General features: G+C 41.5%; 1 protein-coding gene across 11 annotated transcripts in view; it reads left to right on the forward strand.

Moving 5' to 3' along the window:
• The first annotated feature begins 7,457 nt into the window (after positions 1-7,457).
• TRAPPC8 (trafficking protein particle complex subunit 8) overlaps positions 7,458-18,869 on the forward strand; it is a 52,507-nt gene continuing 41,095 nt past the window's right edge. For 4 of the 11 annotated variants that reach the window (XR_014514053.1, XM_083451557.1, XM_083451559.1 and 1 more), the window contains exons 1-2: positions 7,464-7,895; positions 11,166-11,360. Coding sequence is in view for 8 of the 11 variants with exons in the window: in XM_083451557.1 (XP_083307683.1) it covers positions 7,739-7,895; positions 11,166-11,360 (352 nt within the window). In the remaining 3 variants the exon portion in view is untranslated. Of the gene's footprint in view, positions 7,896-11,165; positions 11,361-16,060; positions 16,145-18,869 lie in introns of all 11 variants that reach the window. The other 7 variants (XR_014514052.1, XM_083451556.1, XM_083451553.1 and 4 more) reach the window with 5 other exon arrangements.

An 18,869-nucleotide genomic window follows, 5' to 3' on the forward strand; every position in this document is an offset into this window, starting at 1 on the left:
CAAACTGTGTTCAGTATCGCTTGAAGCCTAGCAAATACGGATACTGTTATAGGATTGGCGGGGGTTGTTTTGGTTGCCATCTTTCAACCCTCTACAAGCCTATGGCTTTATATCATGGGATTCTGCAATGGAAGGAACTACTGAACTGGACAAACCAGTCTCTTTGTTATGTTAATAGGCCTAGATAAGTCTTTTTTATATCTTTTTACATGACTAAAGAGTTGGCCCTCCCTGTTTGTGTGTGCATGTTTTGGGAAGGCCTTCCTTGCTTACCTAGCTGGAGGCTACATCATTGTAGCATTAGAAGAACAATAGGCCTGGCGGGGGGGGGGGGGGCTAGTTTGGGCTAGTCTTGTCTGGAGCTGGGTAGACACAGAGGCTTGACTTGCTCTCTGTGTAGAAACCCAAGATATGACATTGAGAAGCCCCCTGGGAGCCTAAAGGAACAGCAGCCTCTGTTGGGAGTGTTACTGCTTTAAGTCTGTGGTTCTCAAAGGTGTGCCACACTGAGTGTGGCAGGAGAGGATTGCAAGTGTGGCGGGAAGAGTCAAGGGCATTAAAATACAGTGGTACCTCGTGTTGCGTAACTTCCAGGTTACAGAATCTTCGGGTTATGGCTGCGGCAAACCCAGATGGGGGTTTGCTGCTCGCGTGTGCACAGAAGCACTCTGCGTGCTTCGCACATGCGTAGAAGTGCTTTGTGGCGCTGCGTTTGTGTGCAGAAGCGGTCCTCCGGTTACAAAATTTTCAGGATACGGCCAGGCCTCTGGAACGGATCCCGTTCGTGACCGGAGGTACCACTGTAAACATTTAAACATTTCAGCTTAGTATTGTATAGTATAATCAAAAATAATAATTATTTGCAGAATATGGATATATTTTCACAGAAGAGTGTCGAGTGATACTGACGACATCCTAGTTGTGTTTTCTGACATATTTCTTATCAATAAAAAAAATGGTGTGGTGTGAGCAAATTTTTATTCTGAAAGTGTGGCCCAGAGAAAAAAGTTTGAGAACCACTCTGCTTCAAGCCCTTCAACCTTATGCTCAGCTTGCATATTTGTCTTATTACAAAGACACCAGTGTCTCCAGTGACCTTCCTTCGAAGGAAACCAAACCCGATATATGTGCTACCACTCCTGAAGTTTCTTACTACTTCAACTTTGGTGTGCTCATAGCAATAGATTTCAATATGTTCAATTAATATTTTGCAAATATAAATGTACTTTAGAAAGTTTTTTTTTTTTAAACTTTTTTCACTCATAGTCCAAACTTAGGCAGGTTTACTCAGAAGTCCCACTAGCCTACACAGCAATCCTAAGCATGTCTACTCAAAAGTAAGTCTCAATGAGTTCAGTTGGACTTAACTCTGGGTGAGTGTGCATAGGACTGCAGCTTTGCCTTTGGTTGTTTGACATGTTATGGCAGGGATGGGTAACCTGCAGCCTATCAGATGCTGCTTAACTACAATTCCCACCATCCCTAGCTATTGACCATGCTAGTTGGGGCTGATGGGAGTTGTAGTCCAGCAAATATCTGGAGAGCCACAGGTTCCCTGCGCCTAGATTATATGGGACGATCACACTGCAATCTATCGATTCTATATCTTTATATTGACCTCTGTAGCATATAAAATTCTTACCCTAAAGTTACAATATATTTTCCCCCTCTACACCTAATGTTTGTACACATAAATATGAAGACTATTAAAACCAGTGTGAATTCTGAAATTATATTTAAAAAGTGCCAACCTAGCAGTTCGAAAGCACATCAAAGTGCAAGTAGATAAATAGGTATGGCGGGAAGGTAAACAGCGTTTCCGTGTGCTGCTCTGGTTCACCAGAAGCGGCTTATCATGCTGGCCACATGACCTGGAAGCTGTATGCCGGCTCCCTCAGCCAATAAAGTGAGATGAGCACCGTAACCCCAGAGTCGGTCACGACTGGACCTAATGGTCAGGGGTCCCTTTACCTTTACTATTTAAGTCTTGCTCCATGACTCAAAACCTTTTCCTGTTGCTCCAAAGGATTCAACTGTGAGAACAAAGGCTTGCAAGGCCATCAGTTGTGCAAGCGTATTTGAGCAAATGGCATCCTGGGCCTGCGTAAAGACTTCTGATGTCACAGGGATACACAGTTGACTCATATACAAAGCAGAATTCACTTAAAGTGTTTTAGAGCCTCTTCCTTCTGCAGTTTGTCATCTGATGGCCATGCAGAAATATGGGTCGCAGCTGCATTTCAGCCATCCTGCTTTTGGTGTTGCAGTGAACAAATACGTCCCATCTGAAACACATCTAGTCCTCCACCCACAATTCCTCCCCCTGACAGAGTTGTGCACATTTGGAAATTACTCCTTCTGCCTATTTTTTCACCTTTCCTCCCTTTGCACATCATGATTTAGTGCCTAACATGTAGTAGTAGATGCAGTGCAAAAATTGTGAGAAAAGGTCAGAGCACCCAAGATGCTGGGCATGCAGATGGGAGTGCAGGAGTTTCTGAGGAGAGGTTTGGTAAATATTCATGACTGCCATACAGATGGGCTTTATATTGTGACTAATATGCTCATAGGGACGCGGGTGGCGCTGTGGGTAAAACCCCTGTGCCTAGGACTTGCCGATCGTATGGTCGGCGGTTCGAATCCCTGCGGCGGGGTGAGCTCCCGTCTTTCGGTCCCAGCTCCTGCCCACCTAGCAGTTCGAAAGCACCCCTAGGTGCATGTAGATAAATAGGTACCGCTTTATAGCGGGGAGGTAAACGGCGTTTCTGTGTGATGCGCTGGTGCTGGCTTGCCAGAGCAGCTTCGTCACGTGACCTGGAAGTGTCTGCGGACAGCGCTGGCTCCCGGCCTCTTAAGTGAGATGAGCGCAGAACCCTAGAGTCGGACACGACTGGCCTGTACGGGCAGGGGTACCTTTACCTTTAATATGCTCATAAATAATTGATACGGAATGGGGGGGCATGCCTTCTTCACCTCCTTCTTCGCTACAATATATCCATTTATTTCCAACTGTCAATGACAGAAGGGACTAAAATCTATAAATCATAGAAAATCAACGTGCCAATTTGCTCAATTTCTCTAGAACTCCATGACACCTTCCCTGTCCTCCATAATCCCTCAAGCAAGGTGTTAAGACCCTAATCCTGTCAAATCACTCTGCCTGGCCTTTCCTCTGGGCAATGCCAGGTGGCAGACTATGCATACATGGACCATTGTCTTCTCATCACCGGTACTCAGGATGTGCTTATCTACGCATATCTCCAGCTCTGCATATTCCCCCCTCCCTCCTCCATATGTTAATCCTGTGTAACCCAACCTCTTCTTAATATATTCATGATGTAATCTGTGTAACCCAACCTCTTCTTAATGTATTCATGATGTAACTGGGATGTATTTTGCACTGTATTCTGGGACATGGAGGGAAGTTTCAAAAGTTCATGTCACCCTTTTCTCGCTGTTCAATCTCGCCTTGAACCTTATTGCGCAATAAACATGGATCTTCTGCAGTTTGCTCCTGTCTCCGGCTGAACTCATTTTCCTCCGCAGGGACCCGCGGACTTAGTCCGACGAGCTGGGTGGCAGAGCAGCCTCGCACCCAGATTTTGCCATAACAATAATAAATAAAAAGATGACAGCAAAATGAATGACATAGCAGAATTTAAAGCCAGAATTTATTTTACTGAATCTTTTGTGGGATTTTATTGAAATCAAATAATGCAGTGCTGGTGAATCTGTGGCCCTTCAGATGTAGTTGGACTCCAACTCTCAGCCTCAGACAAGGACTGTGGAAATTCTAAGCCAGTGGCATCTGGAAGCCCACAGGTTCCCACCCCCCCCTGAAATAATGAGTGTTATGAAAAAAAAACTGCTCCTTTTCCCTTATGGGGTACCCAAGAGCCCATATAGAGTCCTTTTGTAGGTTTTCTATCAGTAGGAGAAATAACAGAGGCCAACCAGAGAATATTGAGAAGCAAAGCAGCTGTTAGCCTGATCTTTATTAAATTGTTGCAACAGGGTCCTCACTCACCACAAGCAGGAAAGAGGAGGAACCCAGAACAAAGGTGTGCCTGCCCTCATATAGACTTTTGAAATTGCCCACCCACAAACTCCAGACCACCCCTAGAAACATCAGACATCCATCACAGAAGGGGTGAGCCCAGGACTACCTCCCCCAATACATCTTACATACATCAAAGTGGCAGTCTAAAATAGAACCCTGAGTGTATTATCTCAGCAGGTTACCTGATTGCATTACAGTATCTGGGTTTTGGCCACTCTTTTGTTATTATAACTACTTCATTCCCGAATCCAGGTCACAGACTCACCCTGTTCACACCTTAAATGTGCCCTTAAGGTAGGATTTGTGAGCACAGAGACAATGGGGAGGTTTTTTCCCATTTCCTTCAACCTTGCAGAGAAATATTTGAGGTCATTTTGGGAAAGACAAAATGGTTTGAGGACTTTTCTGTGGGTTTCAGACATGTGCTTTACATATTTGTATGTGTTTGCTTGGTACATTTATGAACATCTATTATATATACAGTATATGTAAGACCTTAAAATTCTTATAACATGAGTATGTAGAAATTCAGATCTATAAACTATTCTGATAGAATGACTGGATCTTATGGAATGACTTTTTGAAGTGATCCTGTAAGTGGGTTGCTGTAAATAAGCTACCAAAATAAATTGATTTGTGGTGGATTTTCCACACCATTATTCTTATTTCAAACAGAACTTCAGTTTTTTAAAACTTCCTATTTCCTCTCCCATGTGTACTAGAACTTCCAATAGCATTTTCAGTCAGATAATTTTTAGGAGTAACATGGTAATCTGTGTATCAACAAAGATTCAAATAACAATTGGTGATAAGACTGACACAGGACATTCTGAGGTGCCACTCTGTCTTGTTCCCAGCTCCCCATGACAACACAAAAGGCTAATAATATACCAGGGGATTTCCTATGACCATTTTCTTGCAGTTGCAAAAAAAAAAAAAACATGCAAATTCTCCCACCCTCAAATAAAAACAAGGTGTTGGTGTTTCTGCAATTAGTTTTGTTTTTAATTTGAAACTCAGTTTTAGTAAGTTTCCTTACCTGATTCTTTGCCTTCTTAAAAACAAATATATAATCCTGCAGAAAAATATAGGACAAGGTTCTACTCAGGAAGCAAAGTGTACAAAGGATGTTGTACCAATTTGCTTCTTTAAGCCTAGAACCTGAAGTCAACATATGTTGCCACAGAGCAAGTTCCTGCCAAATTTCCTGGAATGCAGGTGTAATCTTTAACTTTTACCTTGTTGACTGTAAAGAAAGAGTGTCCTGTGACTTCAGTCCTTTTGGTATCTATATTTCAATGGACAGGGTAGCTAAAGTAAAATTACTTTGGGAACCCGTGACAAAAATACTATTTGCAAAGGAAGGAAATCCAGACCATACTAATCTTTATAAACCTGGATTACAAAATTTCATCCTAAGAGCCACATCTGATTGTTTGAAGCCCTAGTCACCAGGGATTTGCATTGCTTCAAGGCTTTGTCCCCATCCTTAATTCAATTCGCTTTAAAAGAGAATATATTTGAAAAGTGTCAAATCTAAATGAACTAAGATATGCAAATAAATTGTGTGCATAGCTTCACCACATCCCATTTCCATTTCAGAATAAAAGGCCAAAATCACCTCTAGCACCTATTCTTTTAATGTTATGAACACTATGCATACAATATTTTGAAGCAAGAGCTTACATTTTTGTGGACTTGAAACACCCTTCCCTAGGCCCCAGCTAAAGACCTATGAGATTTCACATGTGGAATATACATCAATATCACAGGTATCATGGAGGAGCTATGGGGTGTGTCTTTTTATATTACCCCTTTCCTGATTCTACACCTGGGGTGGGGAATTTTTTTCAGCATTAAAACTGCATTCCCTCCTGCAGGACCTGCATGCCAGTTGTGGGTGGGGCGGGAGGCAAAGGTAGATGGATTAATAGGAAATGATTGTACTTTTGTAATAATAGGCTACATTCCAGCCATGCAAAACTCAAGATCTCTTATCACAATTCAACAATGCATTCCAGCCAGCCAAAAGTATTCAAGGGGCGTGTGGAGCAGGCAGGTGAGCGGGGAGGTTTGGAAGCCCCTGATCCTTCACAATGGCAGGAGGCCCTTTCAAGGTTGCACATGGGCTACCAATGAGGAGCAGAGCAGACACATCCTTTCTGAAACTGTCCACCCCTCTGCTGAATGCCAAGAAACATTGGCAAGGGCAGGTTGGTCCTCCATTATTCTCTTCCTCCATTTCCCTGCTTCACAAAAAAATAGATTAGTTAGCAAATAAGCCAGACTCACACAGTGCACCAAGGTGCCTCCCCTGGTGTCCCCCCTCAAACATAATCCAATCCAACAGTAGAGCAAAGGCTGCTCAGGACACGCTGGCCTGGCTGTCTTTCAGAACTTGCTGTTGATAAACTCAGAGAGAGGACAACACTGCACAGGCTCAGAACCAGAACAGAACAGAACATGTGATTCTGACTTGCTGATAGGATGGCCATAGCTCATCCCTATTACCTTCGTTCAGGGTGGGTGATCTGATATGCTAATTCCCTTGTCCTGAATGTCGAGTACTACCAATCATAGGAGTCAACTCCTTGGGCCTGAGATCCCTCCCCCCCATTTTTTTTTAGGGTGCTGGACACCCCCCCCCCAGTTGATGGGCATTGACACTCAAATGTTGTGCATGTACCAACTCTTGTGATCGATTATGCAGAGCAGGGCTTACCTGCCCCCCTCAATGTTTTATTCAAGTTGGCATCCCTGCTGCCAATCAAGAGAGCTAGATTAGGATCATAAAAGCCTGATGGATTAGGCGACTGGTCCATCTAGTCCAGCATCCCGTCCAACCAGTTGCCTATGGGAAATCGAGAAGCAGGACCTGAACGCAACAGGACTCTCCACCCTTGTGATTCCCAGGGACTGGCATTCAGGGAACTGCATGGATCTGGTGCGCAGGCAAAATGCCAGTTTTTAAAAACGTGCTCAGGTTCTCCGGCTGAGACATTTTTGGGAGGGACCTGCTCAGAGTAATGTTTTATGATTGGTTACACTCTGCAGAGAGCCAACTGGCCACAACGCAGAAACATCTCCCGGAATCCCTGTAAATGGAAACTGAACTCATATAGCATGAGCACAAGCGGAAGGAAAGCGCCTGAGCTGTGTCTTATCCTTGCAGGCGCAGCCCTGGTAGAAAAATCAGCCTGCATGCAGCACCGGCAGACCCAGATCCTTTCCCCGAATTGTTTTTCTGCTCATTGATTCTGCACAACCCTCCTGCCTTTCCCAGAAGCTCAGCGAAATGCACACTGCGCATGCGTACTTGTCTCCCTGCCCCACCACCCCCGGCCTCCTCCTTGATTCCGACTCCAGGAGCCTCGCTTCTTCCCTCTCCCTCCGCTGTCACGTGACTAGCCGCAAAGGCTGCCGGGAGCAGGCTGACCCGGTTGTCTGGGCTCTCCGGATTCAATATGGCGGGTCTGGGCGGTCACTGAGGGGCTTGGCGGGGCGGCGGGTGTCAGCGCGGGCAGCCCAACTCTGCGCTCGTCTGCGGCGGGGATTCGGCCTCAGCGCTCGAGGCGGGAAGCGTCTCCGGGAGGAAAGGAGCGGGCTAAGCCGGCCGGAGGGGGCCGGCCCTTCGCTTGGGCTCGGCGCGGCGGGCCGCCCTGTCAGTCGGCCGGAGCGATGGCCCAGCGAGTGCAGTCGGCGCAGGAGTTCCTCCAGGACTCGTTCGTGCCGTTGGTGGCCGCGCTGTGCAGCGAGGAGGCGGAGAAGGTCACCCGCAAGAACAACCTGGGCTTCTGCGAGCTCATAAAGCCTTTCTGTCGCCTCACTTCGGAAGGTCGGTGTCACCTGGCGGGAGCGGAACTGGGTTGTTTACATGGTGGGAGGGGAAGGGAGAGCCGCCTCCGGAGCACCGCCGCCGCCGCCCCGTCCCTTCCGGGTGTGGATGCTGCGAGGCAGCTGGGCGGGGGCAGTATGTACATCTCCAGAGCCCTCCGAGGCAGGAGCCCCTTTCACTGTGTTGACTTCCCCCTTTGCTGAAGTTCCGACTTCACGCAGCTGCTTCCCTTCCAGATCGCTTGCCAGATTCTCCCTTCTGCGAAAGCCAGGAGGGTACTTGTTCACGTGGGTGGTGGAATCTTGTTTACTCTGAAGGGGGTAGCATTGGATCCGGCTTATGCTTTCACTCCAGCTTTTTATTACTTAAAGACACCGGGGCAAATGGCTCTGAAGTGTAATGTCCAGGGGCCTTTGCAACGACAGGGACACCAGCGTTAAAGTCATTAGGACCCTCGTGGGCAGAATTACGCTCTGCTGATCGTCAATGTTTTGGTTGTATTTTGTGAAAGTGGTGTCCTTTACTGATTTTCCACACTTCAGAGGTAAAAGATGACACAGAATGCCCTACAAGTGCTAGCTCAAATTCAACCCTGTTGATGTGAGCCATGCGAGTGGTTATTAACAATGGATGTGTCAGTTGTAGCCTCCGTTATATGTACTGGAGACTGCTCCCTATGAGACTTAGGCTGATTTCCCAAAATGATTATATAATTTTGTACCAATAGGAATATTTCATATGTTTCTCAAACAAACAAGTCTATTACACATAGGTGATTTTTGAAAAAGGAATAAATTACTTTAACTTGGCTGTTACAACCTAGGAAAGCACATTTAACAAAATGCTCACCTTTGCTAAATGAAAATCAGTTAGAAACATCAAGTAATTATTAATTTGCTTTGGTTTGTTTTATACATTATTGCTTTGTATTTATTATGCTATCTGAACATTAAAAGCATTAAATACATTTTTAGTTGGTCAACCAGTGTTTTTATTAAATATACACGTTTTCTGCTGTTGTAAAATGACTTCTATAGATAGTAATGAAATGGATCTTGATGAAAAATAACAATTTTCAGAAGAACTGTTCTTGTATTGTTCTTCTTTTTTGCTAATGTAATACTCCAAGTAAGCAGGACATTGCTTAAAGGCACATGAAGCAGCAACTTTGTTGAAGTTAAGCAGGCTTGGATCTGGTCAGTGCTTAGATGGGGGACCATCAATGAGCTCAGTGTATGCTGTTACCATGAAAGAAATATAGGATGTGAATGTAACAAATAAATGCCCATACATTTAGGATTAAGCTGTTGGAATTCTAATTGTGCACATGCTAGGCTCATTTGAAATATACACATATGTGGACAACTTTGCTGCCCCAAAGAAATCATAAATTCTTCCTCCACTCTGCTAGGATAAGTGATGGCCACTTCCTGCCAGCATTTCTGAGTACTGTATTTTATACCAGCTTTTTGAATAAGTACAGTGGAGATATCCCAGCTCCCTCCACAAACAGAAGGAGCCCTTTAGTTGCAGGTGGGGATGATATCCACACCATTATATTTCTCATTTTATAATCACTATATCGATGCAGTCTTTAATTATGTTTCCTCCTGTGCTGAACCTTCATGGATGGAAACAATAAGTAATTCCAGTTGGTAGGTAAGGAGGGGTGTTGGCATACTGCCTACCAAACTGTATTTTAAGTTGCTCCTTTCATTTGCACCTTGTTTTAATGTGTCCAGAATTAGGAAATGTGAATTAGAGGCAGGTAGTTTTTCAGCTGGAGATCTACCAAGAATTTCTGCAATTCACAGACGTGCTTGTTTGGAAACATAATGAACAGGAATACAAAGTTGAGGGCAATTTCTGTGAATTTGGAAAAGTGTCAGATAGGAAGGATGTCAAAGTGACAAGTTTAGTTACAAACTAAGAACGTGAATACCAGTTTTTCTTATGATTTATAACTCATCCAAAGGTGTTCAGGACAGGTTAAAAACTGCTTAGATATAGTGATTGTAAAATAAGAAATATAATGGCGTAGATCTCACACACACCAAACTGCAACCAAAGGGTTCCTTTTGCTTGTTGAGGGAACTGGGTTACTTCCACTGTTGGAGGCAGTATGTGCCTGTGTGTTTGCTGCTGGGAATCACAAGTGGGGAGAGTGCTGTTGTACTCGGTTCCCTGCTTTCAGGTTTCCCATAGACACCTGGTTGGCCACTGTGAGAACAGGATGCTGGAGTAGATGGGCATTTGCCTGATCCAGCAGGCTCTTATGTTCTTATTCATTTAAGGCTTCCAGTGGAGTGCAGAGGTTCAAGGCCTTTCCCCGCAAACCCCATTTCCCTTGCAGTCCCTGCATTACGTCTCTGAAGGCTCCTCCAACTCTTTGGAGAAGATTTTCAAGGGGATTCAGGTGGGAATGAAGAACAGCAAAAATGATTTTCCTCTTCCACTGACAGAGCATCCTATTACTGGAACTCTGATCATGAGATGTTGCTGCCATTGCAACCTTCATATGGATCCAAGCCATTATTATAACATATACAATATGTACTGGAAAATAATATACTCATAATAGTTTCCTGCATTAAATTTATCAAAACAGAAGGGCATTTTGTAAATAGGGCTAGGGATATAGGACTTCTTTAATAGGAGAAGGATGTTTATTACAGATATTTTGCCTGTTTGGTTATCCCTATAAAGCATAGGTTTATTGTAATGGGAATGCCTAAAATAGTATTTGCAATTGGCATCAATTGTTACTAATGAGCTTTTCAAACAGAAAAATTTCCACAAAAAAGAAGCACTAGAAAATTTTCCAGTGCTTGACATCACTGACAGAAATTTCTACCATTGAAAACATAAATCACTTTTAAAAATGACTTGAACACTTCAGAGGGAATGCTGTGTTGACAGCAACAACTGAAATTATGTTTGTTTGTGAAGTCCCCGTCCCCCCACATGTGAATACCCTGTCCTTGGTTCCATGTTGAATGCTTCTAGCACTTTCAATAATGTAAAATAGTAGAATCCCATGCATGTTTAATCAAAAGTGCACCCTACTAACTCCAGTGGGAGTTACTTCTTAGAGAGATTGCAGTCTAAATGAATGTTCTCATTTTGAATATTTTGTGAGAGGAGATCTTGCTTGTCTTTTCAAAATTTTTGAAGATACTATATGTTTTGATTTTTTTTTTAACAGAAGTGTTGTGTATTGAGCATTGCTTCAAAGCAGACTACTCTAACACAGCTATTTTCTTACTTTAGTGCATATGAGAGATCCCAACAACCAACTTCACATAATCAAAAACTTGAAAATTGCTGTCAACAACATTATTACACAGCCACCTCAACAAGGAGCCATTCGGAAGCTTCTGAATGATGTTGTGACTGTTAGTCAGCCTGCTGAAGGATTAGTAGCTAATGTGATTACTGCGGGAGATTATGATCTCAACATTAGTGGTATGTAACAAGACATTGAAATGTATTAATGATTTTATATTTTGTTTTATATTTTCCCAGTGAGAGACATACAGCTTACAGCTTTGAAAACTTGATATTGCACAGTGATTAGTTACTACAGAAAAATACAATATAATATAACAGGTACTGTTCTGCACACATAGGCAGTTTGGGAATTGCTCAGGATAAAAATACAATACTGCATATGCAGGAAGTGTGGGAATTCTTCAGTTTCGTTGCCTATTGCCATGTTGATAAAATTCCATATATACTGTTGGAGTTGGGTTTTTTAAAAGCAGCAGACAGTGTTAGAAATGCTCCTACTTTGATTCCCACTCTTCATTGCTGCTTATTTTCAATTTTGGAATTGTTAATCCCAGCCAAATTTCTTCGAAGGGCAGAAGTACATGTTGCAAGACAAATGGTTGTTGCCCAAAATGTTGAGCCTTTTCCTTCCAACCCTGTAACATTTAGCCATATACTTAGTGCTGTCATGAAAGTTAGCATTGTCCCACTATTGCTTCTCACCATTACTGCCCTCTCATCAATATTCATCTGGCTCATAGAATGCAGATGGACAAATAAGCAGCTGCAGTCCCCAGTCCCCATCATTTCTCCAAGTGAAGTGGCTGTCAGTAGTGAGGAAGGGTTCTGGTTCTGTGAGAAGCTTCCACCCCATAGATATAAAAGGAGCAACTTGCCTGATTTCTGCCCCTCCCTCCAAAAGACAGCATAAGCTTTCTGCATACCTATGTGATATTATGTAATGAGATTCCTCAGTCCACATCACTGACAGTGTCCAGGAAGTGCAGAATGCATTTATGTCAGGCCACAATTTTTTACTGTATGTTAAGAAAGGGGTGAGAACTCTAGGGTAACATACAATTCTGCCCTTAGATATAATTACTTATGGGAAAAGTGTTGAAACCTGTACTACTTTTCTGTAGAAAATTGTGCAAGTGGATGTCTACTCTTGTAATGGGATTTCCCCTTCTCCTTGCAGCTCCCTGTGTTTCCCTTTCCCCCCAAATAGACTGGAGCACATTTTTTGGAGGGGATTCTGGAACGGGTGTGGGGAAGGAGAGGAAGGGAAAGTCCTGTTGTTTGAGTGGAAGTTCGTTTGGCTGCTGGATGGTTACCATTGGATGTTGCCCATTAGATCTTACTCCCATTAGCTAAAAGTTCTCTGCTTTTTGCTTAATGGGAGTAAAAATTGTTTTCTAAAAAACATTATTATATAGTGTCTGGATTAAGGGAGGCGAGGTAGGTGAAGTTTCAAAAAACTAAAATATAAACATATTTCTAGAAATGCAACCTCCCTATTCATACTATTTGTAATGTAAGTGAAAGCAGATCATAGTTGTTCCTTTTTGTGTGGAGTGAAATCTGTACAAATTAAAATACATCCTATCATTTTTATTACGCTTGTATTGCTGTAGCTCTCTGTCTGCGGCTGTTCATATACAACACATCCTCATTCTTTGTTTGTACTATGTTGAAATCCAGTTAATGTGTGTAAGTTGCTTTAGATGACTCAAGTTCTGTGTATTCACTTGACTGCTGATTAAGTAAAATAATTGAGGTTTTTTTTTGTTTCTGTTTTTTTTGCATGGTCAGTATTTTGGTAGTTGAAGACAAAAATCCTGCAAAGGCTGTCTTTAAGGCTGTAATTCTAGAAACAACTAGCTAGAAATTAAGCTCCATGGAAATAATTTTATTACCTGAACCTTTCTGCTTGAAAATCTGTACATGCATCACTTTTCTAGATTACCCCATGTCTTTATGTAATCATACTATATGTATAAGCAGCAAATGAAACATAGAGAAAATTGTTGTTATTTCTTTGTTTATTTATATTGTGTAACCAGTGTGCATGACCTTTCAGAGTATATGAGGACAAGTCTACCCAAGAAACTTTGAATGGAATTCAGTGCTACTGTAATACAATTGTTCTGTCAGTGGAAACATTTCTACTTGCATATGGAACTATATTTCCTCTCCTCTCATGTGCTATTCTGGGGGTTTTCACGACCCTTCAGAGCAGGTTTTTTGAGGGTGGGAAACCCCACTGTGTTAGTGGAAGTCCTTTCACTGGCTTGTGCTAGTGCATCAGGTTAGTTACAATCGAAAATGTGAAAGTGTAAGCAAGTGTTTTATCACTTTATCTACCAACACTTTATGCCAAAGTCTTCATGGAAAAGATGTAATTTGAAGGAAAGGAGATGTAACACCATAAAGATGTTCTTGCAGGCTGTTGAAGCATGTGGAGTAGCATGAGAGAGAAAGGGCAACATGTTCTGATGCTGCAGGAGATCTTCAGGTGGTAGAAAATGGTGGAGCTTTAGAAGGAAAGATCATGGGTAGAGCTGTTGGGATATAAAAAAGAAGATGTAATGGGTGTGAGGGTGGGCAAGGCCATGAAAAAAAGGACAAGGAACTTGTACTGGATCTAGGAGCGGAGAGGTAACCGACATAGGATTCAAGAAGTGTTTTATCTATCTGTTTATTTATTAAATTTATATACCATCTTTTTTCATGATAGGAGCAAATGACATAGGCAGCAGAGTACTAGATAGATGTGATGAGACTGAGAGACAATTAAAGTCTAGAGATTGCAGCAAACTAGGTCAGGACTAGTCTACTTCGTTTTTGCAGAAGGAAAGGATTATAGTTTTTCAGTGTTGCAAGGGGGAAAGCTATGGTTTGAATATGAGGAACAAAGATGATCTAGGCATCAAAATGTGACTGGATGGTAATAATGCCAGTGAGAAAGGAAGGTCTAGAAGAAGTAGGGCTTTGGGGAAAATAGGAGGTTTGGTCTTTAAACATAAAAAGTTTGAGGCTATAGCAAAGCATTCAATTAGAAATATCAAAGAGGCAGTTGGAGATATGGGATTAGACTGGGGAGGGACAGCTTGTGGGTAGGAGAGAGAGTTTGGGTGTCGTCTGCATATAAATAAGACTGACAGCCATAGAAATTGATGAGATTACCAAAGGACTATGTAGAGCCAGCATTGGGAACTTTGGCCCAATGTATCTCTCCAGGCTCCTTTCTGGCCATCAGGACAGCCCTGCTGCTCATTTTCTTTGAGTGTTTTTGCCCGGCTGGAATGTGTTCTACAACTATGATCACCTCTCTTGCTTGCCAAATGGAGAGATGTGTGTGTGTGTGTGTGTGTGTGTGTAACCTCTGATTTTGTTTGGCTGGAATACAGCCTATTGTAACAGTTTGTTGTTCTTTGGCTTTGGACCCACCACTGGCATGCAGCTTCTGGAAGGTCTGTTGTGATGGAATTTGGCCTAGAGCTTGGGAATGAATAGCAGGGGGCTAAGAACAGATCACGGAGAGACCCCAACAGAGGGAGAGAAAGGATCTTTTATTGAAAGTAGGACTCCAGTAAAACCCAGAACTGGAGCACTAATATGTCACTCTCCACTTAGAGGATATGGTGTGAATTACAACTCGTGTTCCTGAGATATTTCTCAGGGGGGAAAAGCTGGTGTGAACAGACTTTTTGAATAGTATATTTTAAAATACACCCATAAAACATTTTATATGCCCTTTGACATGTCTGAAGTATCCTACTCATGAGTATTAAATATATTTTAAAATGCATGGCCAATGGAAATGCTTCAGACATGTCAAAAGGCATGGCTACTGACCATGTGAGAAGTTTCATTATTTGTTTCTGAAAAACTCTTGTGTCTTGTTGTAGTTAGTTGGGTAATCAGTTGTCTGTCTTAGGTGTATGTCTCGGTTTTGCAAGTACATTATTTTCTGTATTCCAGTTAGTTTTTTAAAAATTATTATTTCATTTTATAATGTATAAAAAACAGAACAATTGTAGCAACAGACAAAAATTAAAAGATGATAAACAAAACTATAAAATTGCACATGAGTTAAAATAACAAAGTCCAAAGAAAGACTATCAACTTTATCATATCATTAAGTATAGTTTTAGAGTTGCCAGGCTTGTGATGAGTATATGTGTGTGTTCCCATGAGTGATGATACCTGCTGAATGGAGAAAAATATAGTTAATATAGATTGTTAATATTGGTTAGGTAGTTTTTTTTATGATTGTGCTGAGATTGCCTTTAAAGTGTGTTTGAAATTATGCTCTCTGTCTGGCTGATTTTCCTTGCTCCCCCCACCCCCATGAAATGCCATTTCCTCTTTCGAACAATCTGCATTTAAAGAAGAAGATGAAGACTTAGGGGTGTGTGAATATTTCACTGAGCATAAGTCTTTTTTGTAATGAGCCCCAAAATAAAAATGCTAACTGGGTTTTTTTTCCAGTAAGCAACGGTTGTAGATTGATACTGTACACATCCCATATGTTTAAACCTAGTTATGTTCTTAGTAAGGCACAGTTACCCTATAACAAATGCTTAAAACATTCAATGTTACTGAATAAATTCTGTCAAATACACCTGCTTTCTCAGAAGCTTTAAAATATTCTAATTCTGAAGAGAATGAGCATGATGCAGTATGCTCAAGACAAAATGCTCTTGGTTTTATATTTTTCATGTTTGGTTCTGAAAGTGTCCTATGTCCAGAGACGTCAGTGGAAGCTTAAGGGTTTACATGTATCCAGTAGATTTTCACATGCATATGAAGGAGGCTTCCTAAACCTGAACGAAGATGAAATGTATACAAACTACCTGCTTAGTTTAATACTTCCATGTTTTCTCTGTCAGATCTCTCAGTTAAAGCTAGTGTTCCTTGGTACAGTAGTTGGAAAGACACACTGATGGGACTGAACACATCCACGTTTTATTCAGGTATTTTGTGTGGCTGGTGTGGGTTTCCTAAATAGTCCTTTCTATTCCTTTGTTATGCAACCCATCCATCTTTTCTTACCACCCTACTACACTTTTCTTAGAATAGATTTCATTCCTAGAAATAAATATTGGTGATGGTTGCTGAGATCTTATCTTTTCTTTTAAATCCAATTGTGATTATTCCATAGATCAAAATGAAGAGAAAATCATTCTCTATTGACTTGATTGAGCATGCTGAATTTTAAATTGCTTGACTTTCCAGAAATGCTTGCCTCCTTTTCCTTTTTTAAACAATAACTTTTTTGTGATAGTTGGAAAAAATAGTAGTGTTCCGATGAGTTGTAAGCTGCTGTTCACTACTCACCATATTTTTCTTACCTGGGTTGTTGTTGTTAATCATATTTTGTTTTAGGATCTTGTAGTTTATAGCTTAACAAATGTATAGTTGCTCATTTGTTGCATGGAATTTGGATGTCTTTCACTACAACAGCATTCCTGTTTGTGATGTATTGCATTTGCCCAGCACATTATTCCTGGGAAAATTTCTTTTCATTGTTAACAAGGCTGTTATGATTAATCTTGAATGTGATTGTGTGATAAACAGAAACTTAATTGACAGTGCTCGAGACATCAGTGGTTACTATTTTCTCCCTTGTCAAACCACTGGGGCTGCAAAAGGGACTTGCATGGAAGGAAGCATTGGTCCTGAAACTAAGGGAGAAGTCTCCTGGTTTCCTCTTCCCTAAATTGATTATGTGTTTGGCAATTCCACTCTTTTCTAAGTATGTCTCAGATGGAGGAAGCAGGCACTAGGAATTTGAGTTCATTTTAGACTTTGGTTAGATCCAGAATGTGCAGAGGATTTTTCTCTTTTTTTATATTTCTTGCTATTAGATCTTCAGTTCTCTCTCTCCCCTTTGTTGAAATCTCTTTGGGAGACATATCTTGGAAATGTATTGGATAATGCACAGTGGGGAAACTCCCTTTAGCAGAGGTCGTAATTTGGCCTATGAGGTATTTTTCTCCATGCTGGGCCAGGTAAAGATGCAACTGCAAAGGAACAATTTGGGAGCTTCCAATTGTTCCTTGACAAGGGGGGCTTGTATTTAGGTAAAGCTAAAGGACCCCTGATAGTTAAGTTCAGTCGCGAATGACTCTGGGGTTGTGGCTCTCAACTTGCTTTACTGGCCGAGGGAACTGACGTTTGTCCACAGACAGTTTTTCCGGGTCATGTGGCCAGCATGACTAAGCCGCTTCTGGCGAAACCAGAACAGCGCACGGAAATGCCAATCACCTTCCCACCGGAGCGGTACTTATTTATCTATTTGCACTTTTTGGCATGCTTTTGAACTGCTAGGTTGGCAGGAGCTGAAACTGAGCAACAGGAGTTCACCCCGTCGTGAGGATTCGAACCGCCGACCTTCTGATCAGCAAGCCCTAGGCCCAGTGGTTTAGACCACAGCGCCACCCGTGTCCCTTGGGCTTGTGTTTAGCACCTTTTAAATTTGGCACCAAATGCATGTCTGCTGGAATTGGTTCCACTTGGGCACTCCCAATCAGAGCTCCCAGTTAGAACCAGTAGCTACCAAATATGAGACTTCAAGCTTAACTTGCTTTTAACTTACTTTTTACCTAGAGGTGCATAATGAAAAATAGGCCACCCTGATCTTCCTTGATGTAGAAAAAGTGTTGGATAGTATCTTCTGGGTAATTACGAAATAAGTACTAAATAAAATGGAACCAGGTGATGCTTTCTTAAGAAGTATCAATGCTTTATATAAGGAACAAAGGGCAAATATTATAGTAAATAATATTATTTCAGAAAAATGTAATATCATGAAAGGAACAAGACAGGGATGTCCACTCTCCCCGCTATTATGTATTCTTACCCTAGAAATTTTATTGCAAAATATAAGAAACGATGATAAAATTAGTGGAGTAAGAGTGGGCAGACAAAACTCTAAAACAAAACTTTCGTAGACAGTATAGTCTTAACTTTGGAACAACCCTTAGAAAGAGTAGTAGAGTTAGTAAAAGAGATAAACGAATTTGGAAGATTGGCGGACTTTAAAATAAACAAAGGTAAAACCAAAATGTAAGTTAAGAACATGGATGATCGCCCTAAAAGGAAATTAGAGAGAATTACCAGCTGGAAAATAGAAAAAAAAGTGAAGTATTTAGGAGTGTGGTTAATGGCAAATAATCATAATATTTACAAGGCCAATTATATTAAGACTTTGAAAGAAATGAAAAAAGACCTAGATATATGGGGCAGAATGCATTTATCTTTAATAGTGAGAATCTCAGTGATAAAAATGAATATCCTCCCAAAAATGTTATTCCTGTTCCAAACGATCTCAGTACTTAATGATGTACACTGTCTAAAAGAATGGCAAAAATACCTGTCTAAATTTATATGGAGGAGGAAGAAACGCAGGATAAAATATAATATTCTTATCGATATAAAAGATAGAGGGGGTTTCTCACTCTCAGACCTAGAGTTGTATTTTGAAGCGGCCTGCTTATGTTGGATAAAAGATTGGGTGCTGCTGGAAAACACACAGTTGTTAGATTTAGAGGGACCTGATGTCAAACTTGGTTGGCATGCATGTATTTGGTACGGCAAAGCTGGAATACACAAAAGTTTCTCTAACCATGTTATTAGGAAAAATTTAATTAGAGTATGGGAAAAAATATAAAACCTTATTGGAAAACAAAACACCAA

Source organism: Podarcis tiliguerta (genome assembly GCF_965153285.1).
Source record: "Podarcis tiliguerta genome assembly, chromosome: 7".
Taxonomy (NCBI): domain Eukaryota; kingdom Metazoa; phylum Chordata; class Lepidosauria; order Squamata; family Lacertidae; genus Podarcis; species Podarcis tiliguerta.